At 45.1% G+C, this 27,417-nt stretch overlaps 1 protein-coding gene across 2 annotated transcripts in view; it reads left to right on the top strand.

The window, feature by feature from the left end:
* Window positions 1-1,198: 1,198 nt before the first annotated feature.
* Window positions 1,199-27,417, top strand: part of LOC117204314 (myocardin-related transcription factor B-like) — a 239,380-nt gene continuing 213,161 nt past the window's right edge. The window contains exon 1 of one of the 2 annotated variants that reach the window (XM_033441570.1): window positions 1,199-1,293. Coding sequence is in view for 1 of the 2 variants with exons in the window: in XM_033441567.1 (XP_033297458.1) it covers window positions 24,521-24,560 (40 nt within the window). In the remaining variant the exon portion in view is untranslated. Of the gene's footprint in view, window positions 1,294-22,726; window positions 24,561-27,417 lie in introns of those variants that run through there. The other variant, XM_033441567.1, reaches the window with a different exon arrangement.

Below are 27,417 nucleotides of genomic sequence, written 5' to 3' on the forward strand. Positions count from 1 at the left end.
CACTTGGCAGTGATGCTTTTGCCAAATACTTGTGCACCCGTCGGTCTTTCGGTTTACAGTCGCGTTCGCTTAATGACTCGTCAAATCGGCCGGCGCTGCTCCGCTCTGCTACTTGAAAATTGCTCGCCGCAAAAAATAGCCCTCTTTCTGATTACCTGTTTGCTTGTTCCTTGAAACGCACAGCTCCAGGCAGGATTCTACAGACATTTAACACACAGGACAATTTTGATATTCGGTTAAGGGAATTTTAACGTAATTGCCAACGTCGTTAATCATACAGAAAATACAATTATTCTATGATTCTATCGCAATAATCGAATTTGTAGTTTCGTCATGGATATTCCAATGAAATTGTGTTATACGAATGAACGCGGTAACGTTTAAAGCGTGATACGTCGAGGAATGCGGCAATTTAGCCGGCTGACATTAGACGAAGGTGCGAGGAATTTTGGTTGTTACGTATTCTGGGTATGGCGTAATCGGATGTTTCATACGTCCGGTCCGGTATGAATTATTTCAGCGTGCTCGAGTTATCACATTCTCGAAATAAAGATCGTCTCGGTCACGAAGCGGGGAATCTCGGGGCGCGGGAACGCATTTCCAAAAATTGAAGAGACCGTTGCCGGGCAACAGCACCTGTCCGACGTCGTCAGGCACAGCTCTGGATTATTAACTTCCGACTGGCTGAGCTCGCGATTTACACCCTGTATGTGGATTTATTGGTTGGTCGGCTGGAATTTGCCCTTTCCGAATCCGTGGCGTTGCCCGATTCGCGTTCCTGTTTTTGTTATACAGCTGAGTTAGCTGCTTTGTCGCGTGACACGCAACAATGTACGCGGAACGGTTTGCTAAGACCGTATCTGTCTCCTATTTCCATGAAATATTATTTCAGAAAGTTATATTTTCGAATATAAATATTAGCATTTCTTCGAAGGTCATCTTTAAAAATAATACAAATCTTTTCTCTCTATTAAACGTGTTCCGAAACTGTAAAATTAGTGTCATTAGCGAGAATTAGGCGACCTTCTACATAATGACTGTCGGAGTTAGAGGTCACGTTTGTAGGTTGTATTTTTTAAACAGCTATATTTATCCCCGTTTAAACGATATTGATGCAACGACTGAGTTTTTTTGTATATTCAAGCGACAGTTTTAAATAAAATTTTCAGATAGTTACACGGCATCCTTTTGGTTACAGTTGGAGGAACGTGCGCAAACTTGAAACCGATGTACGAGCTCGATCGTCGGCAAAACCCTCGAGGGACTTTCCGATAGCATTTGTCTGGACAGTTGGTAAGCAAAGGAATTCCTTGTGTTTCGTCGCGGATCGTGTAAAAATCGGTCACGAGATCGTCGTAAACAGGCATCGTCGACACTAGAACCCGAAATAGTTAAGCCGAATTCTCAGACCAGCGTCGGCTTAGACGTTCACCGTTGCCATTTGACAACGCCTACGCGTCAGCCGCGTCTGGATTAGAATTCACTGACAGATTTAGGGCCGGTTTCGTAATACCGATTAAAGTCAGCGTAAAGCCTTAAAACAAATCGCGCGGGTACATCCTTCGAGAAGGATCTACAACGGAAATCTATTTATCCAAACCTATCGGAGAAATCGTGTAACAATCGTTCCCTGATTCTATCACCTATCTATGATTCTTCGTAAAATCGGCCGCGTAAAATATTCGTCCATCGATTTTTTTCAACGTATTACGACATCTCGTTCGCTTCGTTGCAATAAATAGAGTTCGGTTAAATAAATTTCATCGTACCGCCAGTGGGAAAAATCAGCGATAAATTCGCTCGAACCATTAAATCGACTCTGCTCGCGAGCCTGTCTTTCGGTTGACATTCTTGTCTATTCGTTGGACAAATAGACGTTGACGATCGTTAACGGGACGATTTACGTTCGCGACTAACCGAGACGGGACGTCGCGTCGGTCAAAACGCGACGAAAGCTCGTTAATTGAACGTTTAATTGAACGGCCGGAGGGAGATAACGTTCAAGGGGGGAGGGGGGAAGATGGAGACAACCGGTAGCGAGAAGTCGTTTGAAAGTCACGAGGTTCGAATAATTCAAGCGACTCGAAAACGATCGAGAGGAGTAAGGAAGGATCGACACGCGGGTAAACCGGATCGGGGCTGGCGATCGAGTTTCCGATTCCTCGAGCCGCGACTCGATCTTTCCCGTTTACGATCGCGGCCACGCTGCCAGAGGGATCGTCGTGTAAACGCATCACGCGGATCGATCCTAATGATTTCCCTTTAGGAAGCGAAACGCCTGGACGCCGATTCACCGAGACCAGTTTGTCTCCTCGGACAATAACGACGATGCTGGTGGCGGCGATCCGCCGCAATGAATTCTAATTACCGCCGCGGTACTCCTCGATGCTATTTATGACGGCCAACTTTATATCTCGCTTTGCCACGGATGCGACTCCTTCCTTTTTGCGCGAACCGACATAGGTAGAATTGGGAGCTCTTAGGCGAGATTGCTTCGATTTCCTTTCCTTCGATTCCTTCGCGTTCCTTTATTTATTTAATCCCGATACTTTGAATGTTACGTATCTAGGCTGTTTGATTTTTCTACTTACGTGCTGCTTATGTCTATACGTATTTTCTATCATACGATGAATGATCTCTGTCCCTGCGCAAAACGTTCTTTCTTTATTCCTGATGGCGAATGAGTCAGAGAATAAAGCATACAGAGTAATAGACACGCGTAACATGAAAACCATAAAGATCATCTAAAGTAGAAGGTTGGAACATACGGAACCGTCAACTTAATTCCTCGCAAAGATAAGTCACCGAACAACCTGCCTAATGTAACGTAAGCACACTTATCTCGTGCGACCGACTATGATCTACGATACTAAAAGGGTGATAAACGTGTTTCTCCTTCAGCAGCATCTTAAATCAGACTCGTGTTCCATCGATCAAACGGAAGGTAAATCCCACCCCAAATGGTTAACAGGGTCCCCAACACTTTAACCCACGGCTTATTCTTGGCGAGGCGGATGAAGCTATACCATGGCAGTCGTAGCCGCAATTAAAAATAACTATGGCAGGGAACTATGTCGCATCTCCGATGCAACGACTCGTTAATGTTGACGAACCGTGGTCGTGATAATTCCTTAGGTAGGATCAAACCAGCTCCTCTTTAAGTCTCTAGGAATCTTTGGTATAGGTAGCTATCCACGGGTGTCCTCGAAGTCGCGGTAACATGGAACGATTGCTTAAAACAGGATTACGAGGCGAACGCACCACGATGACGAGTCGAGTAGTTGGATAATCCGTCCATTCACCGAAAATCATTCTACGCGAGAACGAGTGAATGGAAAGCTGGATCGAGCTTCGGCCTAATCCTCCGATGTCCGTTCATGTTGACGTAAGTGTCACGTGGCGTAAAGGTCTCATCTCTTTTCCCTCTTCTCTTTTCTCCTAGACGTTGGTCTATCGATCGTCTCTCTCGTTCCCCTTTCTTCTTGTATTCGTACACGGATTCGTTGGTAGCTCGAGGTGTTTCTTTTTTTATCCTTGTCTTCGGCCAGTCACAGCTTTGTCTCTCTTTCTCTTGTTCTGACGTTCGTTCTCTTTGCGTAGACTTGGCTCTCCCTTGTCCATCTCTTCGCGGCTTGCCTCGCACCAGGAGGCAAACCAATTACATTATTTATAACTTTGAACTAATTTGATTATACGACGGCGCCACGCGTCGCCTGCCCCATCAACGATGCCGTCGTTCCTTTCGGTTTAAAACGTTTATCGAGATCCACGGCGATACGACTTCGTTTTCTTGCTATTATTCGCGATCACGTTCCATCCTTTCCATCTTCCTGGGTTCTATTTGGTTTTAGTCGATGCCTCAGGTGTCGTTCGTCCTGCCTAGGATCAGACATTCTTTGGTTAGCTGGAGGTTAGACGCGATTCGTCGCAGAGGATATAATTGGAATTCGCTTTTACAATTTAATCCATTCTATTAGAATAGTTCCGAAATCGTTGCCTACGTCGTATAGTGCGATTAAGTTTTTCGAAGACAGCCTCGCTTCGAACTTTCAAATGGTTTAGCGAATTATTTATTCTCGAGCTAACTAATCCTCTGATGGAAACGCAAAACCTGCGACACGAAACGCTTGTAATCGGAAGACCCGGATAGACAAAAATAATAATCCGACGAGCAGTCGGCGGGCTGCGATTATTAGAAACGACTAGGAACGTCAGAATCCCGTCAAGCACAAAAATAAAAACGGTGGTCCCATCGCGTAAGAAGCACGAAAGAGGAGGAAAGGAGGAAAAAAAGAAGAAATTATCCGAGTTGGCTGTTTGTCCGCGCGATGACGTCAGTGAATTCGTGACTAGATCAAGGTGCCGAGGAGAATCGTAATTGACCGCTGGACCTTCTTTCGTTTTGACCAGATCACGCGTCATACCGAGAGTCGGTTCGTTCTAGCATAGGGGGCAATCGCTTGGCAATGAAATTCAAAGTGGTTACATATCAGTCATCGTGTTGTCTTTAAGCGATATTTGTATCCGAAATTCAGTGGAACGTCCTCTTCGTTCGCGTTTTCGATAAACAACTACTGCTCAATTTTGTTCGTTCAACTGATTGGTTCGATAATGGGAGTTACATACACCACGTACATCGTTCCGATAAATACACAGATTCATTAAACAGTTAGCTGTTGCGATCTTTTTGAAAACTTTGAAAAGTGTGTACCTAAAATGTGTCGTAAGAAGCAAGAGACGACGAGTATACTCGTGAAACACAGAGTATGTGTGACTGTTATAATACAGAATTCAGTTGCAATGAAATGACTGTTTTATTTTTTAATTTTATTACCTACGAGTCTCGTCATAGTACAAAATATTGTCATTTCTTCGTGACGAGTGTGCTCGTCAAAAACAGCCAACGGGTTAACGGAGAAAGAACGAAAACTGAGTAGAAAAACCGTGTTTTGTGTTTTTGTGCTGTCTACCTTGAGTCTGCTACGATCCTTGAATTTTGTTCTAGTTTCAGCAAACTATTTTTATGAGAACTGTATGACGTTATTGAGAGGCAAATCACGCGCGTCAACTATCATCCTTTCGTTTCCCTCGAACTTGGGAAATTCTTCGACGACAGAAAAACACATCTGGGTCACAAATGACGAAAGGGCGCAGCTCGAGATAATGCGATTAAAATTTCTTATGAAAAGAATCGATTAACAGAGCACGTACGGCGAAAGAATGGAAAAAAAAAGCGTGGAATCGATCGGAATTCGTTGGAAGCGTACCGTTACGGTGGATTCCCACGAAACAACGAGCGGGAATTCGTAGCTGGACGGGTTGGCTGTGCGCAAATGAAAGTTGGTCCCGGGGAAGCGTGTCGATCCATACATAATTCTGTCCCGTCTTTCTTGTTCGACGGGAGTCCCTTTTCACCCCGTGGTTTCGGCGCACGCTGTAAACATATAAATCCGCCGCGTATAAATGCATCTCCGGGTTTTACGATCGCCGGCTGTAAATTTCCGCCGGCGTTGAAACGGCCATATAAACACGTACTGGCTCGCGGCGTTGTTCCACGCCGGCATCGGGGGTAGCTGCTACTTCCGTGGAACCTCGTTTCGCGGATACTGATCAAACCGGCACCGTAATACGTCCGTTTCATTTCCTACGTGGGGATATCGAAAGACAAATGAAATACGTAGATAGCATAAAAATTATTTATAAAATATCGGCGTTTGTGCGAGCGTCGGTAGCCGATCCTTCGGAGTCACATTCCCAAATGTTCGTTCGATTAGCCTGAGTATTAGCGAGTAGAGACAGTTTCTCTTTACTCGGTATCACTTCCATCGCTATTCACGCATTTCGTTTTTTCGAGGTCGTGCTCGCGACTGCGGCAAGGTCTGCACTATTTCGGTTGCCTCAAGGCGAATGAAACATTCTTAGAGAGAATAGACTTGGTGCAAGCTCCGTGGAACAACCAGAATAAAGGAAAGGTTATTTTTTTTTTCGGTAGAACTTTCAGCGGAAGACGAAAACCAGTTTCGTGTGGCTCAAAGCACCCGGAGATTGCGAACGCGTCTTATACGTGTAAAATTAGCTTATATACGATCAATTTTCTTAAATTTAACTAAAATCACTTAAACGCATCTCGACCATCGATAAGCGTTTTATATTCCATCTGTTTTGCAAATACGAATTATTATTCGAAATTTTGTTCCAGTATTTTGCGAATATACGGCACGACGATGCGCTGTTAGTAAATAACGAAAAGAGTCGTTTTCTCGATGACGACATTAGCGGAAATATGGTCGCGTAACTGACGAGAATTCTTGCATTAATCGAACAGTGAACGAGGTCGCGTTACGTTCGATGGGTAACGCGTGGGTGGCAATGTATGAAATCTCGCGTGTGTGCCCACGTTACGCCGCATTATACGATACAAATGTATCGTAACAGACAAACGAGCAATTCGCAGCCAAACGGTCTATGGCGATACAGGTGGATCACCAACCGTTTGCGAATCTTTCGTTTCAATACTGTGCCTAATAATCTCCCTTATCAATCAGACGCGTCGCGAATATCCGCGTACGTTAATGAAACCATTGCTCGCGATCGAGATATTAACGCGAGCCGAAGATCGCTCGTGAAACGATCGTAAAGTGACGTAAGGATTTCGACTCGATACCGCGTGTCTACAATTTCGCAATATGGAAATGGAACGACCAGTCATGTAACGCGATTCCGCGTGGATAGTTACGCTAATCAGAGAAACTTCCGTTAGAACTACGTTATATATAACAATATACATAATATAATACACGTTGATACTTTAATCTTTATATCTTCGAGATTCTTCGGCGGTTTCACAAAACGAATCTTCGCGAAAATTTCTTTGGGTATACATCGATTTGTCGAGCTCGACGTTATTAGCGTACGAAAACGAATCACACTTTGCTCGTGTTTCTTACTCGCCGTTGGTTAAAAGTGTACAACCCGAACAATTACCTGGTACACGCAAGGCGCTTGAAATACGTTCGCAAGATCGCAAAACCCGCTTCATAATGGGGTCGGCTATTCAAGGTGCACCGGGGAGAAAGCGAAAAGCTGGCGACTAACATTTTTCTTTCACGCAAATTCTCTACGACCCTAACGACCGGTGTAATTGGATTTCATAAAGTTGCTTGAAGCATCGTTGGTGGGTACACGAGATGTGGACACGTGATAACGATAAAGTCGTGTCGCGTTTTAGAGCAGCGATTATTTCTGGATGACGCGATCGTCAGCTTTAATTTCGTAGACATTTTCTCGCCAGCTGAAAACGGATCCTACGAAACGCGCCGACCAATCGGGCAAAAATTAATTTGTACAATTTAACGAGCTTTTAATCGCGGCGAAATTTTTTTCGTGTCGCTTTCTTAACCAGGCGAATGAAATTTAGTTGAAGTTGTTAAGTGAGCCGTCACGCGACCGCAAACGCGTACATTCGTATTACCCGTTTGATTTATCTGGCCGCGTATTAAGTGTATCGCGTTTAATCTCTCCTGGATCGTATTAAAAAGCTGCACGCTGCGCGGAGACTTTCTTGAATTTACAATTACGAAACGACCCGTCGTAAATTTGTCCTCTTATATCTCTCGCGAATGAGCCATGGAAAACGGGCAGTTTTGCATAATTACGTCGCGCGCGCCGTCGCTAAAACACAAACGCGGTTTCGATAGGTGTGGGCACGTAGGAGAAAGCGAACAGTTTAGCGCTGTCAAAGTATCGAATGTCGACGATCGTTTAAATAGTAATTTCAATTATTCTCGCGCTTCGTACGCGATTTTCCATTCTTAGATCGGTTACGTTCGATATTAAATATAGCTATTCGGCGTGCCATTTGCTCGGAATCATAACGACATGGTTGTCCTGCATCCCCGACTGAATGTAAGATATTTTAAACCAGGACGAAGCTTTGAAAAAGACAAACAATATATCCGCGATTCGAGCGGTCGCAATCACAGGGATTTTTTTCACCGCCAAAGCGCCGCTTCAAATATAATTCACGCGATAATGCGAAAGGAAGTAACACGGGCGCAATTTGTCCTCGTCGCGGTGGCGGCGTCGAGCACGTCGCGAAGGGATCAACGTCGTAAATCAGGACTTTATTTTCGAGGGAGAGGGAAAAAAAGAGGCAAATGATATGTACGCGAGTTACCAAGCACAGATTATATTCGCAAGAAACAGATGTTCGGCCCGAGTGCCTTAATTAAGAGGTAATTACTTATTCCGTGGCCAGAGAGAGCCCGAATGACTTTCTTTAATGCGCCCAGCAATTAATGTGCCTGGGCCGATGCGCATCGCGTAACCGGAAGCGCACCCTGGTAATCGCGTTTCTTCGCGATGCAACCTCGCGTGTGTTCACGCGAGAAACAGCTTAGGAGATCCGCGGTTACGTGGGAATTAATTACCGCGCAACCGATTCTCAACGATCGAAATTTTGGACGGTCGGAAATTCAACACTACTACAGCTTGTTCATTCGGCAAATACAAATCATACGCTTTGCTTGTCGAGTACCGCGCATTCGTATTCCTTTTCACGGTTGCCGCCATTATGGTTTGCACCATCTTCTACCCATTTTTCTTCCGGCTTGACAGATTTTGCCCGCGACATTCCGACGTTCGGTAACGAAAACTCCGGAGGCGCCTTGTCGCCATCGTACTTTTATTTCTGACTTGCACGTTGCCGCGTGGTTCGCAATTAATCATTACGAAATCTTCGGCCAAAACAGTCTGTTTATTTAATTACTCGAAAAAATGGGTGCCGAACCGATACGACCTGCGTGCTTTCCATCGTTTCATCTTTCTTCGATACGATTCGCTGTTCGTTTCCTATTGTATATTTACAACTACTTGAATATTCTACTTAGAAATACAAGGGATGTGGCGTGACCACATCGAAGGCGGAGTCGTATAGAGGACATAATACCGCTTGTTATTAATTCAAAGACCGATTATCCCTCGTATTTTGAGCTATGATTCACCGTGCGCCACACCGTAGATTAGCCAACCGCACCGAGGTGCTAATTTAGCGGCGGAATTGTCGCGTGCACCGTAATAAGGTGTCCCTGCGTGGACTATTGTGCTCGAGCCTCCGTGTCTCGAATCGACGCGAAGGATTTGTTTCCGTTTTCTCAGCATTAGCGCACGCGCGAGAAAGAGACGCGGTACAATAGCTGAGAGAGATTAGGAACGACAACGTTTGTGAATTAATGCGCGTCCCAGGTTGATGGGGAGTAACGGGGTTGAACGGCGCGACCTTACCGGTAATTGAACGTCGCAGGTTGCCACTTAACGGTGACTCATCGCACGCTCGCGCGAATTATCTCGCGCAATCTGCTCTCGATGAGACACGCGGTACCGACGATAAATCGCCGCGAAGAAATTGCGGCCCTGGTGGAAATATAGCGTTTCATGGGGTTTAGCCATCGATTAGGTTGGCACGCGGCCGGTAGCCGTGCAACTTTCGCGAGCCGCTGCTGCGCTATCGCGTAAATTATTTAAATGATACACGCGGATCGAGGAGCTCCGGTTAATGGGTAACATCGTCACGATTTCCCTGTGTTTCGGAGTCGAATAAGGATTATAAATAACCGTGGCGTTCTCTCGAGTACCGGTATCGCGAGTCGTTCGTGACGGGGATGTGGAGTACAAGTTGGGCATACAGGATGAACCGGGAGAGTCGAGCGTTCGATAGCTCGCAGCTTTTTGCATCGATTAATTTGAACATAATTGCTACTGGTATTGCAAACTTTTTTACGTCGACAGACTTCGATGTTATCGATAGTCCGTGCAACCATGTTAATGTTGTGTCCCGTGTTTAATTACACGGCATAATATACTTATTATTTATTAGGTGTCTCCGACTTTCAGACACTCGGATTTTCCATACATGCGCTCGCAAATTGCAAACAGTATATTTTTTACCAATCGCCAAACGTAAAGATAAGAAGAAGACGAAGGAGAAATTATTTTTACGTTTTCGTTATCTACATCGATACTCCTTTTTACGCAAATTGTTCGAAGAACTTGCAATTTCGGTAACACGTTTCAACCGAGAACGGGTCCCATTTACCGTCCTTATAATTTGTTACCGAATGGACGATGCGAAAAGATCAGATGCGCATGATCTACTATGCCAGGATTACGTTCACGCGCGTTACGTAATTCGTCACCAGCGGTAGCGGCCTCTAAGCTGTCTCGCATTATCGCGCTGCCGTAAAAATATTAAATACGATCCGTAGTTAACAGCCGCTAGTATTTCGCTCGGTTATTTGCAACCGGGTTATAAACGTTGCACAACGGGATGCCTAAATTTACGATGGTACGAGCTTTTCCAAATCTTTGGTTTCGCCCTGCCGTAACTCGTATTTCGTCCGCGAACTCTCCTCCCTTTGTTTCGTGGCTGTCGGTTTCTCAACCGACGACCAGCGGAGAGGATCGTTTATTCTCGAGCGAGATCGCCGTCGCGAAAATCGATGACGACACGGTCGTGAACCGCGAAAAAACGCGGTGCGAATTGGAGACGCATCGGTGACGTTCGCGTTTGTTGTGCACGCGGGGAAGGTGAACGTGTATTTCTGAAGCGGCTGACTCAGCTGCCACCCACGCTTGTTTCGCGTACGCTCGTCACCAGCACTAACACGCCGAGACGACGACCAAGTTGCGCTCGTGAGCGCGAGAATTCGCGCACGCGGCTCACCTTGCCGCGTCTATACGCCACGAATACGCGTGCGATCCTCTGCACGTGACCTTTTTTCTTTTTTCGAAGGCTGGTTGCGCAACCAGTTCGCGAGCATTATGCCAATATTCGCCGTTCGCGCGGAAAGAAAGTGTTTTACGATCGTGGCCCGAAAGTTGCTCGACATCCTCGCGGACTGCCCGCACGGCTTATCGTAACGAGCCTTCGAGCCGCTCGTCGGCGTGTAGACGGCGCACAATTTTTTCGGGCTCTTCACCTTGATTATGTTGTTCACTTTGTTACCGCGGTAAAAACTCGAGACGATACCGTCCTTCGGTTTTGGTTCGACGAGGCTTGTCCGTGCGGCACATTGTTGCTTTGGACATTGATCATGCCGAGAAATTACAGCATGTCAGCCGTAATTTGTAACGCGGAGCCTGTCTTAAAATAGGTAGAACGCTGTGGGAGGTACGTCCTCGATCGAGGATGTTCGTTAAATTATCGTGACTCGATTGTTTTCTTTGATGTTTCACTCGAAAATAGTTTGATTCGGGACGAAGACACAATGGACCACCTATAACGCGTATCGGTAATATCGCGGTGAAAGGATTACGGACAGAGTTCGTAGGATTCGACCAACACCTTTGTACAACGCCTCAAATAAATTAAATAGAATTTTCAACTTTCTTTTGCGAATGCGATTCTTATTTCTTTGTACACGCTGGCTACTTTTTGTATCCATTGTATAAACTGCACGGGAGAAACTACCGGCTATAAAAGACGTAGAAATTTATCTCTTATGGTCGTAATTCGCGTAAAAACGTGGATTGCATAATAATACACTGTATTCGTTATTCGTAAACAAATGTATTACGCATGACATAGTCTGATATTTTGAATAACGCGCGTGTCAACGTGTTTGTAGCCTAGCTCTATTCCCGACCGCATAATTCCTGAAACGCGCTCGCTCGAGAAGCCCGATCATCGATTGGAAACTAGTTGCGAACGTTCGGTGTCATAACCGGCGACAGGCCGCTATAAATAAACGTTTACGATACATCGATCAACTGGCCAACAGGCGTTAAACGAACTGCACAGCGCGATACCAATTAAAGACGAAAATAAGCGGCGGTGGCGAGCACGGGAGACTCGTTCCTTCGGGAATGTGTTAAAACGTTGCATTTGCATGATACATTTTAATGATCCTGCGTTTTCGTCACTGTACCGTATCTGACGTTTCTCAGGACATTTCGAAATTATTCTGTCCTTCGGTATTAATATTCTGGTTATCAGCACATTGAGCTGTCCAGTGTGTCGCAATATTTTGGATGCAAATATTACGCATTATACATCGAAGAAGGATCACCGTACGTTGCGATATTAGCGCGTTTATATGCGCGAAGATTAATCCAGTTAAACATTAAAGCTAAACCTGCTATCAGCTTGACAGGTTTCAGATTTTTCGTTATCGCAATTACATGCAAATGCATTTGCCAAAATTAATCTTGACAAACTGAATCATTTATGCATAATATGCTCAAATATACAGCCCAGATCGATAAAGATAAATCAATTTGTTAGCTTCGTTTTAGTCCTGGCAAACGTAAATACGATATAATTTTATCTTCGATAAAAATGAAACAACACGCGAAGAACAGGCGATGGCTATGTAAGATTGGCAAACGAACCACGAGTTAATTCGTCTTCTCTGTTTAACAGATTCGACTTCTCCATATCCAGATACGTATACGCCAATTTTTAAACAAATATCTTAGCTGGTCTCGCATCGTTACACCGTTAACCAACACTTTGCGCGGCCGTCTCAGCGATAATTTCGGGTCTCCGTGGACGTTATCAAACGACGGTTTCAAGACGCGACATCGTTATTATTTCGGTTTTCGATCGCAGCATTCTCGGCGGGTTCGTCGAACTCGCTGTCGTTTCGCATTTGCGCGGCAGCCGGGTCGTACGGTGCGCTAACTCGACGCACTTAGCGCCGCTAGATTCCCCAGTCAGATATTAAAAACAGCTGGATCCCGGGAGCACGGTCGCGCGCATCGTACGTGTCGTTTACAAGCGACGAATTTATCGCCCCTGCCGCGACTTTAAGTACCACCCCAAGTGGCTTACAGCGAGTCGAACGCCTCGTTGCTTTCGATACGTCGGCCGTCTCGACCCGCGGCACACTCGTTGAAAAATTTCGCCAGATAAGCGTGGAGAAAGGAATGGAACCCGCTGGATCCTGCTACTGGCGTCGCCCGGAAGCTACGTTCGCCGAATATTTATCGCCACTGTTACCCAGTCTCGCGTTATCTCGCAGTTTCTCGCTTATTGTTTCTTAAATTCCGTATAATTGAAATTTATTACGCATTCGCGTGTAATTTGTTTGTGCACGTCCTTACTCGATTTTAGGTTAATTGGTCCGCGACAGGAGAAAGCCATCCGACTTTGCGACATTGTAACGTGTCTACATCTCGAGTTTCAATGACGCGCTCAAGGAAAATATCGCTCGGTCAGTTCGGGAAATTGTTCGATGTCGCTAGGCGAAAAGTTCGCAACTTGGCATTAATTCTGTCATAGGAGCAGCGGCGAGATAGAGCGCGTTCTTTCATCCATGTTGTTTCTATCGTATCAGTGTAGAAGTCGATGCAGGTAGATAGCCCGTGGCCGCCAGTAAATTTGAAGTGAAAGAAGTTTTTGTGTTGGAGATCGAGGACAATGCGGTAGCCGACACGCGCGAATGCGATTCAATTCGTTAATTATCCGAAACAGTTTAAAGCACGGTCCAAGAAAACACGGCGGCGGATATCTGGGTCGATCCAGAAATAACCTGAATGCATCCACCCGCTCCTGGTTCTTCCTCTGTCTCACTCTCAAATCTCACGCAAACACACACTCACGCCCTCTTCGTCTTCTTCATCTTCTGGGATTCGTCGACTCTCAATGAAACATCCTCATCCACTGGTAGGCAGATCGTTCGTTCGTCTCTTTCTCTGCACGGCACCTCTTTCGTGGATCGGTCCACGCGATCTTCTTCTTCGATCGCCGCTCTCCTCCTCGCTCTTTGCTCCCCTTGCCACCACTGTTCAGCCTCGGTCGATTAATTTGCGAGCGGGTTCGCCACGATAGCTTTTAAATTCGCGCGATCGCGACATAAACGTTGCTTCTGGTAATGCACAAGCTGGCTCGACCATTTGTAATGACGCAACTCGCGATTATCTTTTACGAGGGAACCGATTATTTACGAATCGATGGCCGGTTACGTGAATTATGCTGCGCGTTCACGCGAAGATTACTTAATTTCTCGATGCTTCGACGAGAGTTGCACGCGGACTCGACGTTTCATCCAGCTTTTGATTGCAGCCTCGGCTGAAAAAATCTACGATAGAATACTTAAAAGATGAAAGATATTTTGAAAGTTTTAAACGACGACAGATAGGTTGAATTAATTGTTCCTTCTTCTTAAATAAAACCATCCTTTTGTTTTTCTTGCTAAAACTAGATACGACGCTATGTTTACTTAATTTTTGAACCATGAACCGGCCTGACCTAAAACATTTATTTTTACCCAAGTTCCACGAAATTAAATGGATCGTATAACACGTTAAACGTCAAATGAAATACGATAAAAGCGATATCGTGAAAAATAATTACCTATAATAATCGTGGAATAAATTATCGGGTCGTAGTTTCACGCGACCAAGTTTCTTTTCGATGCCAGCTACATCGTTTAAGCAGAGACGGTTATTACGAAAGACAGACGGTTGCTCTGGTGGACAAAGTGGTGCCATATTTTAGGAAGGATTCATGACTAACCACGGTGTGTCAACAGCGCGACTTTTGCCCGCCGGTATACAAGGAGCTTGCACTTTTGTAATGGCTCGACATTTGTTCGCGCACTGACGCTTAATTGACCAATTTTTAATGTCGCGCGTCGCGGTATTTGAGCGACGAATCTTTCGGATTTGTAGCGGGACCGCAAAGTACGAGTACATTAGCGGTTAATACGCTGGAAACGAACATTGAACGGCATGTTTGCTTCTTGAACGTGCGCGACATCGCGTCCCACGATGCGTCATCCCCTCGAAGGTCGGAATGAAAAATGGAACGAAGTTACGATGTGGTCGGTGTTGCAATAAGGAAATCGTTATATTTGTACCGTTTGAAAATGAACGAGATACTTTGTACCACATGCATGTCGAACACGAGATATCATCGATTCGAAACTGTCATTTTTTAGTCGATCGTTTTTTCGTCTTGGAGCAAGGTTGAATTGCAGCCAAATTTTACTCGTTAAGTATTGACTAATAACTGCGCTTAATAATATAATAGAATTTCGTTTATGCGAACTCAAATTATATATCGTACATTATTTGCCTCTCCGCCCCTTTCACTCGATATGTAAAATGAAAAATACAGCGATAACTTACTTTATTTTGGCTCTTTGAACTCCGAGTCTCACTCTCAATTCTCTTCTCGATCAAAATGCGCTCTTAATACATCTTACACGCGCTACAAGTAATCTAAAATAAATAGTCACTCGATCCTCGATCTTTCGTGTCACACGAATTTCCACTCTAGTACTATCGTCAGGATTAATGAGAACAGTTACAGAGGATAGCGACTTTTTATCATCGATACTATTCTTTTCTCTAACACGCGTTCGGATAAATGGATCTTCACTGTATACAGATTCCACTCATCCGTCCTTCTTGCCACTGGCATCGCCTGCGGGCCGAAAGTTCCGCCCCAGACAGTTACGTCCGCTCCATTGCACACGTACGGCCCCCTTTTTTTATTATTACCGGTTTCATTTTTAATTCGCTTGGCGGGCGCAGTTGGCCGCCCGCGGACGGATCGTTTTGCCGTAATTAGTTTGTGGCCCGCGTGCCTCTAAATCGGGCGACGATCGTAAATTCGCGGCGACACTGTGTCCCGCGAACGATCCGCCGCGGAAAATTGGAGCGTATCGCGCGACCGGCTGCCGCTGTACCGGGTGGTCGCGGAAACCAACCCTTTGCCAGTTGTCCTTTTGCTCGTGATCGCCGCGCGAATTTTATTCTGGGAAGACTAATTCCGTGGTCGTCTCGATCATACCGATTCGGTTCCCGGTTCTTTCGCTGCCTCTTTTTGTTTCGCTTCAAATTGTCCGGATTTCTGTCTTGTCTCTCCCGTCCAGACGATGCGTTCTATTAATACGGAGATTTTTATTTATCGCCCATGCTCTCGCTGTTTTGTAGCGTTTCGTTTTGTTTGCATCGAGAATGGTATACGTACGACTCTTTCTCGAAGAGACTGAAAAATTCTGGTAAAAGAATCAATTTCACTGTATAATTATTCGATGAATTAAACGTCTAAAAGTTAAAAACCACGGAAATAAAAATACTTCTGGATGAAGTTCAAGAGTAAAAGTTTACTTCGACCGTCGATAACTCAGTTTGTCTACGGAGGATTAAAAAGTTGATAAAGCGTTCTGCGTCGGATGATGCTCGCAGAACCGAGGCTATCTTTCCTCGCTTATCACGTTTAAAATCGACGTGTAGTAATTGTACGCCGGCCTTCCTGACAGGGTTGCTTCCGAGAAATTAATCTCGGCATTATTACCAGGGTAACTTCTCCGTGTCGCTTTATTTTCGACGTACCGGCCGACCCGCTCGTTACAAGTAAATCCTGCGGTGGCTGTTAACACCTTCCAGCCTCGAGTGTAATCGCCGATCTAACCGTTGCGGAACTCGTGTTATCGACGCAACGTCCTCGAGAGAACCCCCGTTAAACCCTTCGTTCTGACTGATTTACGCGATCGTGATGCTCGTCCGACGAGAGTGGGCCGATTCAATTAGCGGCCATCTCGTTGAGAGCCACTTCGAACCTCGAATTTCCTCGTGTGATTGCCTGTGAGCTTGTTCAATTAAAAAACGCTGATTTATCGCGTCGTACCGCTGACTTTTATGAAGAGTTTAGGAGATTTAGAAGTTTAAATCTTAGAGTTAAACGAAGGGGAGGAGACTGTATCGGGTGTTACGAGTTTTAGTGGATATTAACGAAGAATTAGAAGTTTTCACGAGTTAATGAATTCGTGCGTAGCACTCTGTAAATAACATAAAATCCACCCACGTTTCTTTTTATATGTATCTCTCAATTTTGTATCTCTCAATCGCAGGTTGATAGTATTTAACCTTAAGAAAATAATGCAACGTCAAATCGAAGTTTATCAGCAGTAAATACGGCTGAAAGTACGTACAAAGGGAGCAGATTTGTTTGTATTTCTAGATACGTTTCACCGTGCACGCCTGCGCGCCATCTTACCCGAGGCGTGATATTCATTTTCTTCGATACGTTTGACGCTTATGGCCGTCCGATCGACAGCTATTGAGATGTTATCAATGGACGAATAAGCGTTTCACGCCGATTGACTGACGTCCCTCCTAATTACCTAGAAGATGCCCGTCGCTTTGCCAAATGGAATTATTTTCTAGTTGTCAATAGGACATTACGATACTGCGCTGCTTTTTTTCACACGCTCCTTTCTCACGCCCTTTTCTCGCACTTTCAAAATCTCCATATTACAACTTATTTCTGGACATCTTTCTACGCATCGTTCGCAATAGGAATTTTAACGTTACTAGAAATTTTCTTTCCGTTTTCGATATTCTATACTCGTTTGATGTTCTTGCAAGTACTTTCGCTAAACATGGAACGGATGCCTGCAGTTTGCAGAATCTCTCGTAGCAATCATCCAGATATCATCTCGACTCTTTCTTCGCCTCTGTACGATCGTACGGCGAAAGCTGAGAGACGTTTTCTCGCGAGTGCGAGCGCTGTCATGGCAAAAACGAGGAAAAACTGTTAACGAGACAGCGTCAAGATCGTGCCGGAATCTCGCCGCCAGTGGCGACGCTACAAATGCGATAATTTATTAGGTAAGAGCCGCTCTCTTTCGAATAACCGCGGCATGGCAGCGCGGAAGGGATGAGATGAAGTCGTTAGAAAAACATCCCCCGAAACGGCTGTCTCTTTGATTCACCGTTTCCTGCGCTCTCCGCGACCGATTTCGTTGTATTTTCGTCCGCTTCCACAGTTTCGTTCGCCCTACCCTCGTAACGCTTTCCCTCTCGAGCAGCGCAATATCCACCGGGCTGTCTTACTTTCTTATGGCTCTCCCTCGTTTCTGTTTCTTTTTCATAGCCCGACTTGCAGCGCACTCCGAGCCTCGTCCACGCGCCCAAGAAAAACATTTCGGTCGTCGCGGCGCGCAAAGGCGGGCGTGCAGTCGAACGCGCGTGCGCTCACGCGGCACGGGCGTGTATTTCACCGTACTTCTTCATGTCCGATGTACCTCCCAGGAGTAGCTCGTGGACCATTCGTAATCTCTACGAAAAATGGCTATAGTTGTTTGGTTTAACATTTTTTCTTGCTGGATGGTGAACAAACAGGAGGATGAGGACGAAACATTTTAAAGTTATAAATTATATCTTAAGATTGTAGTTGATTGGACTAAACAGTTTAACTTTTGTCTGATAACATATTCGGTGTATTAGGAAGGAAATCCAATTGAATGGAAATAATAAAATAGATAGCGAAGTGTTAAAATTATAATCGACGAACAATTAGGCTACAGTCTCGTTCGTACGAATGTCGAGACGCGACTCTTGGAATTCGATATACTATTTCTCCTGTGCTTAATCTCTCTCGAAGCAGGTATAGCTTAGACTCTTGTCCTCTCTTTCTCCAAGTAGGTATAGTCAGGAACGATCCTAACGATTATAAGCTGAATTTACGCGTTGTCAAACATGTCCGGATACAATAATTCCACGAACCATCGTAATAGCATGCGCGCTAAAAATTACACGGTCCGGACCATATCCAACAAACGAGCACGATAGCTCGGAGAAGTTGCAAATTCACTGTCCATTCTAGATCACGCACGCCTATTTGCGTCGACGACGGCTGCGTGCACGCCCAGGTGCGTACCCGCCCTAAGGTGCACGTGCATTTCTACCCGTAGATTTATGCAGCGAACAGAGGCGAAGGTACGTAGGCTTAACGAGAGCTACTATGACCTACTTACACTGGCCGTGTGTATTAATCAAACTTCCAATGGAAGTTCGACGTTAGAAAATAAAATAACGTTAACACGGAAGAACGTATTACGGGGAACTAATAATCGTAATACCATAAGTCAGCCCGCTGACATTTATCGCGAAACAGAATTTCACGTTTATTACCGTAAAGAATCTTTCCTTTATATCCTTGTTTTGTATCTTTGCTTTACTAGATGCACGATACTTTTTAAGGGTTGAAAGCACGCGATTTACATCGTTATGATTTTTCGCACGCCACGTAGGAAGAAACAGGCGAGAAGTTGGAAAAAGTGAACGAATTTGGCGGGAAGAAGAAGAGAGATCAAGATATTCGGTGGAACGTGAATTTCAGGGAATTTAATTGGGATTCCCTTCCGCGCGACCTGAAAACTGGACCTTGCTCGTTTTAAGCGGTTCTCTGTCGCATACCGCGGGGACACGCGTTACCACGGATCGTCCGGACGTGAAAAAAGAAAAGAGGCGAGGTGACCGACGAGACGAAAAATAAATCCCCGCGGAGAGAGAACAGAGTGGCTCTCCTCGCGCTTTTATCTCTCGTCATCACTTTCTCCTCGCCGCGTGATTTACGCTACTCTTGTCTTCCTTAATTAGGTTAAGGCTCTCTCGTCCCGCTGTTTTGCATCCGGAGACAGGGAGAAAAGGAGTCCCCGCTTCCGATACGACCGCGAAATCCACTCCGACACCCTTGTTAAACATTAATCGAGGCGCTGTTCGCATTGTACCACGCCGGAACGATTTATGCCCCGAACCGTCGAGCTCTTTCAGCCAAACAGCTTTTCAGAGAAATTTATTACATATTTACATCGGTCCTTCCTCGCAATGCCGTTGTAACGACGTTGTTCTTTCTTCACGGCGAATCGTGTTTTTTTACGCGATGACGCTCCAAGAATGGTACCGCTCGAGTTTGAGCAATACACCGCGTGGCGACACGTAGCGAAACATTTCGATCACCTTGGATTCGTAAACAGATCTTTTATCTCTAGAAATTCGACAGAGTTTAGAACGTCGGTCGTTCTAAACACCCACGAACCAGTAATAATAGAAGTCCTATAAATTTTATGCTTTCAGTGGTAGAAGGATTTGGAAATTTTCGATGTGCTCGTTGTTCGATAGCGTAACTAACTTCACCTTCGAAATTTCTATGAATCTTTGTAATATTCGCGTTGTCGCCAAAGCTCGTAAATCTTTCCCCGTCCAGGTGTTTTCTCACAGTATCCACGATGGCCAATAAAAAATATAGCAGGGGGACTGGCATCGTTTTAAGTAGTATACGCCTTCTACGTCGCGGTTGGTCGGCCATTGCGTAGTTGCAGTCGCCGAAGGCCGTTCTAGGTCGTTCGGTAGCTGCCACTAGGCAATGCTTCTCAAGCTGCTTACCTTACGCAGCCGATTCGACGTGACTTTTGTCCTTGCCAGGATTGAGAACGCGATTTGATTCGATCGAATCATGACATGATCGTTTTATCCATTGTACGTAAGCGACGTACGATCGCGTATCACGTGGAAATCGTTTCGTTTCATCGATGATATTAACGCGTTGCTTGTTAATACGTTACCGATTAGAATTTTAAAACTAATTCAAATTTCAATTAACTTTTTATTACTATTATTATTATTCTTATTATTATTACTTATTCGTTAATATGGACGAGATAAACCTTCCGTTACAGTAAGCGTACAATTACACGACTGTAACGTGAAATAAAATGTATTGGAACGATATTCATCCGTTTAATCGCGCGATGAACGTTTCATACTTTTAGCGAAAGGTTAAACTCTACATTCTGGGCGTTGGTGTTTGGTTTTCAACGGGAAGAAATATTTCGAACGTAACGCGAAATCGACGTCGTGTGTTTCAGGAGAAACCTCCTCGTGATTGCGAAACCGCAAGGCAAGCGGATTGTTTCGGATGCTGCTGACAACGAGGCACACATCCCGGTACGGTCACGAGGAAAACCTCGAAATTTATTAACTTGTAAGGTACGTTCTTGCATGTGCAACGCAGCCACCCAGGACTCGATAAAACGTGCTTTCGTTACTTTCTCGTCGGTCCCCCTTTTTCCTTCCTCTTCATGCAGAGTTACACGCCGCTTGTGCTCGCTCGTTTATTCGTTGGTCGCGCGATAAAACTCGTCCGGGTTAAGGCGGTACGCCTCCCATCGATTCTCGCGAGGAGGCACCCTTTTCATTTAAACTGGCTGCCGCTCGTAAGAAATGACGTTGAAAAAAAATCCGCCCGCAGATACACTTCCCTTTTAACGATCGCACTTAACCGCGACTTTTCTCGCTGACGCTCGCTGTCTGCGAAATTTGCGATCGCGGCCGCGATGCTACGAGTATAAATACGAAACCTTTAACAGCGATGTTTGATCTCTTTCTTTCTTTCTCCGCTTTTCTTTTTTTATAAAACTTTGAAGTTTCTTTGAGCACCGTTATAAATTTCCCGTTATTACGCGTACAGTTTTTTCGTTTTGCTTTCGTTATTTTCATCAATTAGGAAATTGGGCGGTCCTATGTTTTTACGTACTACTCTTCCGAATTCTCGTTTCTTCGGCCGAAAGAGATCCTACGCTTGTTAATCTACGCGAAATTTATTTTCGACTATAGATCCGATCCGATCTAGAATTTTGCTGATGTTGTTTACAAGTCGCATGGCAAAACAATTCCAATATTTCCCGAGAAGTATGTCCAAACTTTGGCCAACGTTCATAAATCATCCCTGTTATTCGACAGTGACGTTACCGTTTTCACCACGTCACGCGTACGCTGTTCCAAAAATGATCGTTTCGGAGCAGTTGCGTAATTCCATTTAGATCGTAACAGTCAACGATACATCATTGTGGTATAGCGCGCTCGAATACTTGACCGGTCAGTCCACGACAGAAGCATCTAGCAATGACGTCTATTTTCCGCGATTCCGCGGACATGCGAGCCCCGACACTGTCTATGGTCAACTATAAAGGCCATCTGTTCGCTTTTAGAGTCCCCTTTATACCAGCGGTGACGTCATTACGCGCACAGATAAACAGAGACGAACACCCACTCAGCATCGCTATCGTTGCTCGTTGCTCACCTTTTCCACTTTGGTCACACGTTCCTCTTGGTTCAGACACGTTCGCCAACTGTTTCTCTATCCAAGATCTCCATCATCGAATTTTGTTTTAACCGTAACCGGTCACCGTCGCTTCGTGGCTGTGCTATTATACGACCGGCATTTAACGACTGTTCGTCTAATTTTCGCGAACCGCCTTTCCGAGGAATCTTTCGCGCAGCTGGAGGTGCTTTTTGGCACGGATAACGCGGCTGGATTTATTGTCATTCGTAAATCAATGGTTACGCCAGTTTCCTGCGGCTTTACGAAGCGTTCCCGCGCTCCGCCATGCGTTCACCGACACCGATTCTCTCGCGCTTCCATTAATTGTGTCACTTCTAATGACCTTTCTCTTTTAACTACACGACGTTTAACGTTGCTTTCTTAATTTATGCCGGATAATTGGATCGAATGATCAATTAACACGATCTTCGAGTATTCCCTTCTTCTGCTTTATCTACGCTTATGTTTCTTGTACAGTATCTTGTACAGAGGATTATTACATTTTGAGAATTTTCCTTAAAAAACGAGGTAGAAATGCTTTCTACCTCAACCGTAACATTTTAATATGAAAATGCAGCGATGTACATGAGCGATATATATCAAAATATTAGACCCTGCATTCTCGGAATTGCTGAGAGTGAAAGCTTTTTAAAAATTCGAAGAAATTCAACTGAAATTTAGCGTAAAAGAAAAACAGCGCAGGGGATCGTGGAGACACGGAGCTCTAGTCGAAAGCTAGAAAATTAGCGAGCGTGACGCGAACGCCCCTCGGTGGCGTTCCAACGAGTTATCCCGTTTTCACATTGGCCCGTAGCCAGGCGTCCCGACGCTTGCCGAGAGGGTGGACCGAGTCCGGCCGAAGACGGCGTCCCGGCGTCGAGCGTCCGTCAGTGCGTGTGTGACATGGCTGCGAGGCGCTACGGCGACCTAGACGCCCTCCACATCGCGATGTGAACATACCCGCAGCGTCCTCGAACGATCGCTGAACGATCCTTCCACGTTCCTTCTCTGTTGACGATCTTCTCTATTCTGTCGCGTTGTCCTGCTTCGCGACGTTTTTCACGCGATAACACAACACGGTATATCGTGATCGGATCGCGACGACCTACGACCTCGTTCGAAGAAATACTCGAAGAACGTCCTACTGCGAACTTCGAGCGTGAAAGTTGGTCGCAACTTGGTCGACGAACCTGTAAGAAATTTCGAGAACGAACTAGGATACAGCGTCGCTAGGAGCTGGTATTATCGAACACGATCACGTGAATTCTGTTTACGTTTCGAGGACAGTGCGCCTCGGAGTTGTGGGTGGAAACGCAGGTTGCGCAGAGTGACGAGAAACCTCGCGTGGTGTGAGTGAGAAGCGGGTCGAGGAATTGAGGATATTGCATAACTGGTGCGATAGTTGAGAACGCCTGAAATTTCGTCAGGGAAGTTAAAAGAGGGGCTTGGAGAGTTGGAAAGTGAACGTAAGTTAGAAGTGATGTGTAATTGGGGTTGGTGAGATCGTTGCGGTTTCATTGACATGTTGGGGACAGAAAGAACGGTACATCAGACGAAGTGGAGAGTCGAGTGGTTGGTTTTCATTATCGAACCTTAGAATCTTGTGTGGTTGTGTCTCGCGGAAACGAAGCCGAACGTATCATTCCTGCAGCGAGACGATGTTGCATTCCCTGTTGTAAAGAAATCGTCGAGGAGTGAGCTTTTCCTCGACGTTGTACATAAATGCTCACAGATCGTGGACCACAAAGTATACTTCTATTTAATGGACCTTCATAGGTTAAGAACTGTATAAACTACTATTATTAAATTACGATCGTTAAGCGAGAACGTTTGCTTCGTGCGACAGAAAGTGTAAATTAGTGAATTTCAGAAGAAACATTTCTCTCTCTTTCTCTCTCTCTCTGAACCAATTTTCGTATTTATATTTTCATTTAAAAAAAGGCGATCCGTGTGGTATCAGTTTTGGAACGGTAGAACCCCGTGGGTCGTCCAATTTCCCTTTCAAATAACTGTGATTCTGATGACTATATAGACGAGGAGGGTGTGATATATCGACGAATCGGGTGACACATACGCGGTGAGATAAACATGTCATTGATGTATTCCGCGGTATTAGCGGTGTTTGAGGATGACCGACGTTATCCAGGATTTTCAGTAATACCGGGCCGTGCGAATGATCGGACCGGCCAGTGCGTGTAATCCGCTGGGGGCGCTTGTCAAGATCGTTTCGGCTGTCGTGGCTTGACAACCGCCTGGACAAGTTATGTCGGGCCAGTGACGCGAGCAAAAGTTTGGAGAGAGGCCGATGCGTCTGTCGACGAAACGGTGGCTTCTACTCCGCTCGAGTGAACAAGAAGAAGACAACGACGAAGAAGCAGAGGAAGAAGAAAAGGAAGAAGACGAAGAAGAAGAAGAAGAAGAAGAAGAAGAAGAGGAAGAAGAGGAAGAAGAAGACGAAGAAGAAGGGGGGCGTGCTTGAGAGGAGCGCGTGCAGCTCGTTCGACCTGCTCTCTCGTCGTTTGCACGCGTGCAGCTCCCTGTGGTGTGCACGTGCGTGGCTGCGTGCGTGTGTATAGTGCAGGAACCGACGATGGAATATCGGTGAGGTCACGAGGTCACCGCAGAATGCCTGAGCCGAGGGCGAAGCGCTGTAAACACTGTGACGGTACGGCACCACTTGGCCTCGACGGGTGTGCGGCTTTCTCCACTGCGCACGGGGAACACTTGCTCCGTTTCTAACTCGAACGTCCAACCCTTCTGACTAATCACATATTAATAAAGTGTCTTTTTTTAATACCAATGTCAGCTTCTTTTAATCTTACGCTCTAACTTTTATTAATCCCTCACCCAGGTTTGTTCGTCAGCTGCTGTATGAAGATGTTTGGCATTGCTCGTTGATGTTTGTCTCGTGTGTTATTGTAACGATGTTGTTATTGATATTTTAACGATGGGTTGGTTTGGTAACGACGCAGTGACACTGTTTATGCATGAAGGTTTCTTCTGTTTGTTTTTTGTTTTTTTTTTCTTTTTAGGAATTACGGCTTTAAAGAGAGATTTGTTTGACACCGAGGATGTTTGAATATACCTTAGAAAGGTCGGGATATTAGGACCTTTGGGAGTTGTAACACGAATGATACCTTCGTTCTTTTATTTACAAAGATAATCTCTTTCGTTAAAGAAACAACGTTTGTTTATGATGCAATCATATCGATTATTACAAACCATACAGATACTTACGTTATATTATAAACAGTCAGAATTTTGTATTTGTTATTATCGCCAACAACACGTACTCTATCGAATAAAACGTATCTCGCCAAAGCTGATGTTAGTGTTCGAAAAAGAGCATCACGAATGTATCGTTAAATTGCTTGTTTCTCGGATTCTATCCTAGGCTGTTGAGAAAAGCCAGATGGCGGGATCGTAAAGCGGACGAAAAGTCGTATTTCCGGCGAAAAATCTGTGTTAATTAGGGACACAGAAGAGACCATTTTATCTGTTCATTTATTCCGCGGCTGTGGCCGGACACTTGGACCAGGCTTGAGGCAGACCAAGGCGAACGCACATAGCGCATTCCGATCGGATGGCAACTACGTCCAACTACATTCCCCTCCGCTTCACCCTCGTCTTTTGCCTTTCCTCTTCTTTCGTCTCTCGCGCTCCGTACCGCCAGTATTTTTATCCTCGGTTATTCACCCTCTTATCTGCGAATAGAGGCGCCCCTTATCCACCTGGATTCATGCCTTCTTTCCGCATGTGTCACTTCTTATCCCTTCTGTTCCCTTCCAATTTCGTATTTTACCAGTAAAATCACCTCCTCGAAACTCCTCAACGATCACTTCGTTTTTCCTTTTTAATTCCTTTCATATTTGATCAAAGACGATGACGCAAGAAGCGTAGATTCGCTGTTTATATTTTCAAAGCAGAATGTAGCAAAGTCGTGGTATTTTCTTGCAGGAAAATGGAAGTTTCGGCGGAAATATTTGCGGAATCGGGCTCGGAGTGTCAAGAGATGTTAGTGGCGGGGCGGTTTATTTGAATTTCTTTCTCGATCGATCGTCTATGCAAACAGCGAAGCGGCCGGGAATGGTAACGATCACTTCGGGTATTGGCCTACATTTTTTCCCGGCGATTTCGCTTCGCCGGTCGTTTCGCTGCCCCGTATCTCTTTTTGTTTTTCGAAACGTCAAAGCGCCGTTCGGCCAGATGGCCGCGATTAAAAAAAGGATCCCGCTCTCTCTCGCGCGCGTCTTACGTTTCCGCTAACCGGACTCGGCACCGTCTGCATCCAGAATTCTTAAACAAAATTTATAAATACGCGATGTCGGCTCTACGTTCTTTTCCGTGCGATGTGCGCTAGGTCTACATCTTGTAAACACATTTTCACGGACGCTTGCAAGCTCTCGTTTCGCGCTTTGCTACACCGATAGCGAAACGAAGGGATGTTATGAGATTCGAATTTTACGTTCCAAATGCCAAGGTCCTGGGTAGGAATTTATTGCACGAAGAACAGATAGATAGTCTCGGCGAGCGTTCTGCAAAAAACGATTTTTCATTCTCCCGCGATCCCGAGCATCATCTAAGCTTCGATCGTCCAGTCATTTCAAACAGATTCTACCTTCTACTTTTTTCTTTCGTTATTCTTATGAGTTACGTACTCGGTGACAGTTGCGTTTTATCTTCTGTTCTTCGTAGGCCTACTATGTTTATTCCTTTACAAATTGCACCATTAACGAAAAACATTCTTTTAAATCGACGATATCTCGCTGTAATTATACCAAAAATCATACGTTTACCACTATAATCATGCCAAGAGGGAGCCTATATTTGCGAGCTACGAGTGTTTAAGTTGGTCAAAGCATTTTTATTTTTATACAGTCCTTCGTAAGACTAATTACACGTATATATATCTAGTGGCTGCGAAGTGGAGTCGATAATGGGGTCTAACTCGAAAAGACCCAGAATACACGGGACGGATTGTAAAGCGACAGCCAGACGGTGATGTATGGTACAGGGACGAGTCGATGATTACGAGGAATCCATGCCTTCATCTTTTGAGGGCCGCATCGTTAACGAACGTCCGCCCCTTTTAATTACTTTCTTCATTAATCAGCAAGGTGGCCCCGGTGTTATAGGTCGGTGACCTTTCAGGAGGAGCAAACGCCCTGTCACGAGTTAATCGACCATCCCAAGAAACCTTTTCGACGAAAAGAAATCTAGTCAACTGTTTCACTCTATTCTTATCGGTTAGTTCATTTTCAGTTCGATTTCACGTATCTTGTCTTCTTCCACCTTTTTCTCTTTTTTTTTTTTATGTATGGACTTTGACGATGATTAGTCTAGTCGGCTTATATATTTCTGAAAGACTTGCGAACGATTTTACAAAAGATTCCAGGATATTGAAAGTTACGATTCGCTCGATCGACATTTATTACCAATATTACCATCGATCGGAGCAGGACCGTTGAAACAACGGGCATTAAAAGCACGATACGCGAATTCCACGTCGATGCATCAACGTT

Source organism: Bombus bifarius, unplaced genomic scaffold (genome assembly GCF_011952205.1).
Source record: "Bombus bifarius isolate JDL3187 unplaced genomic scaffold, Bbif_JDL3187 scf7180000007978, whole genome shotgun sequence".
NCBI classification, from domain to species: domain Eukaryota; kingdom Metazoa; phylum Arthropoda; class Insecta; order Hymenoptera; family Apidae; genus Bombus; species Bombus bifarius.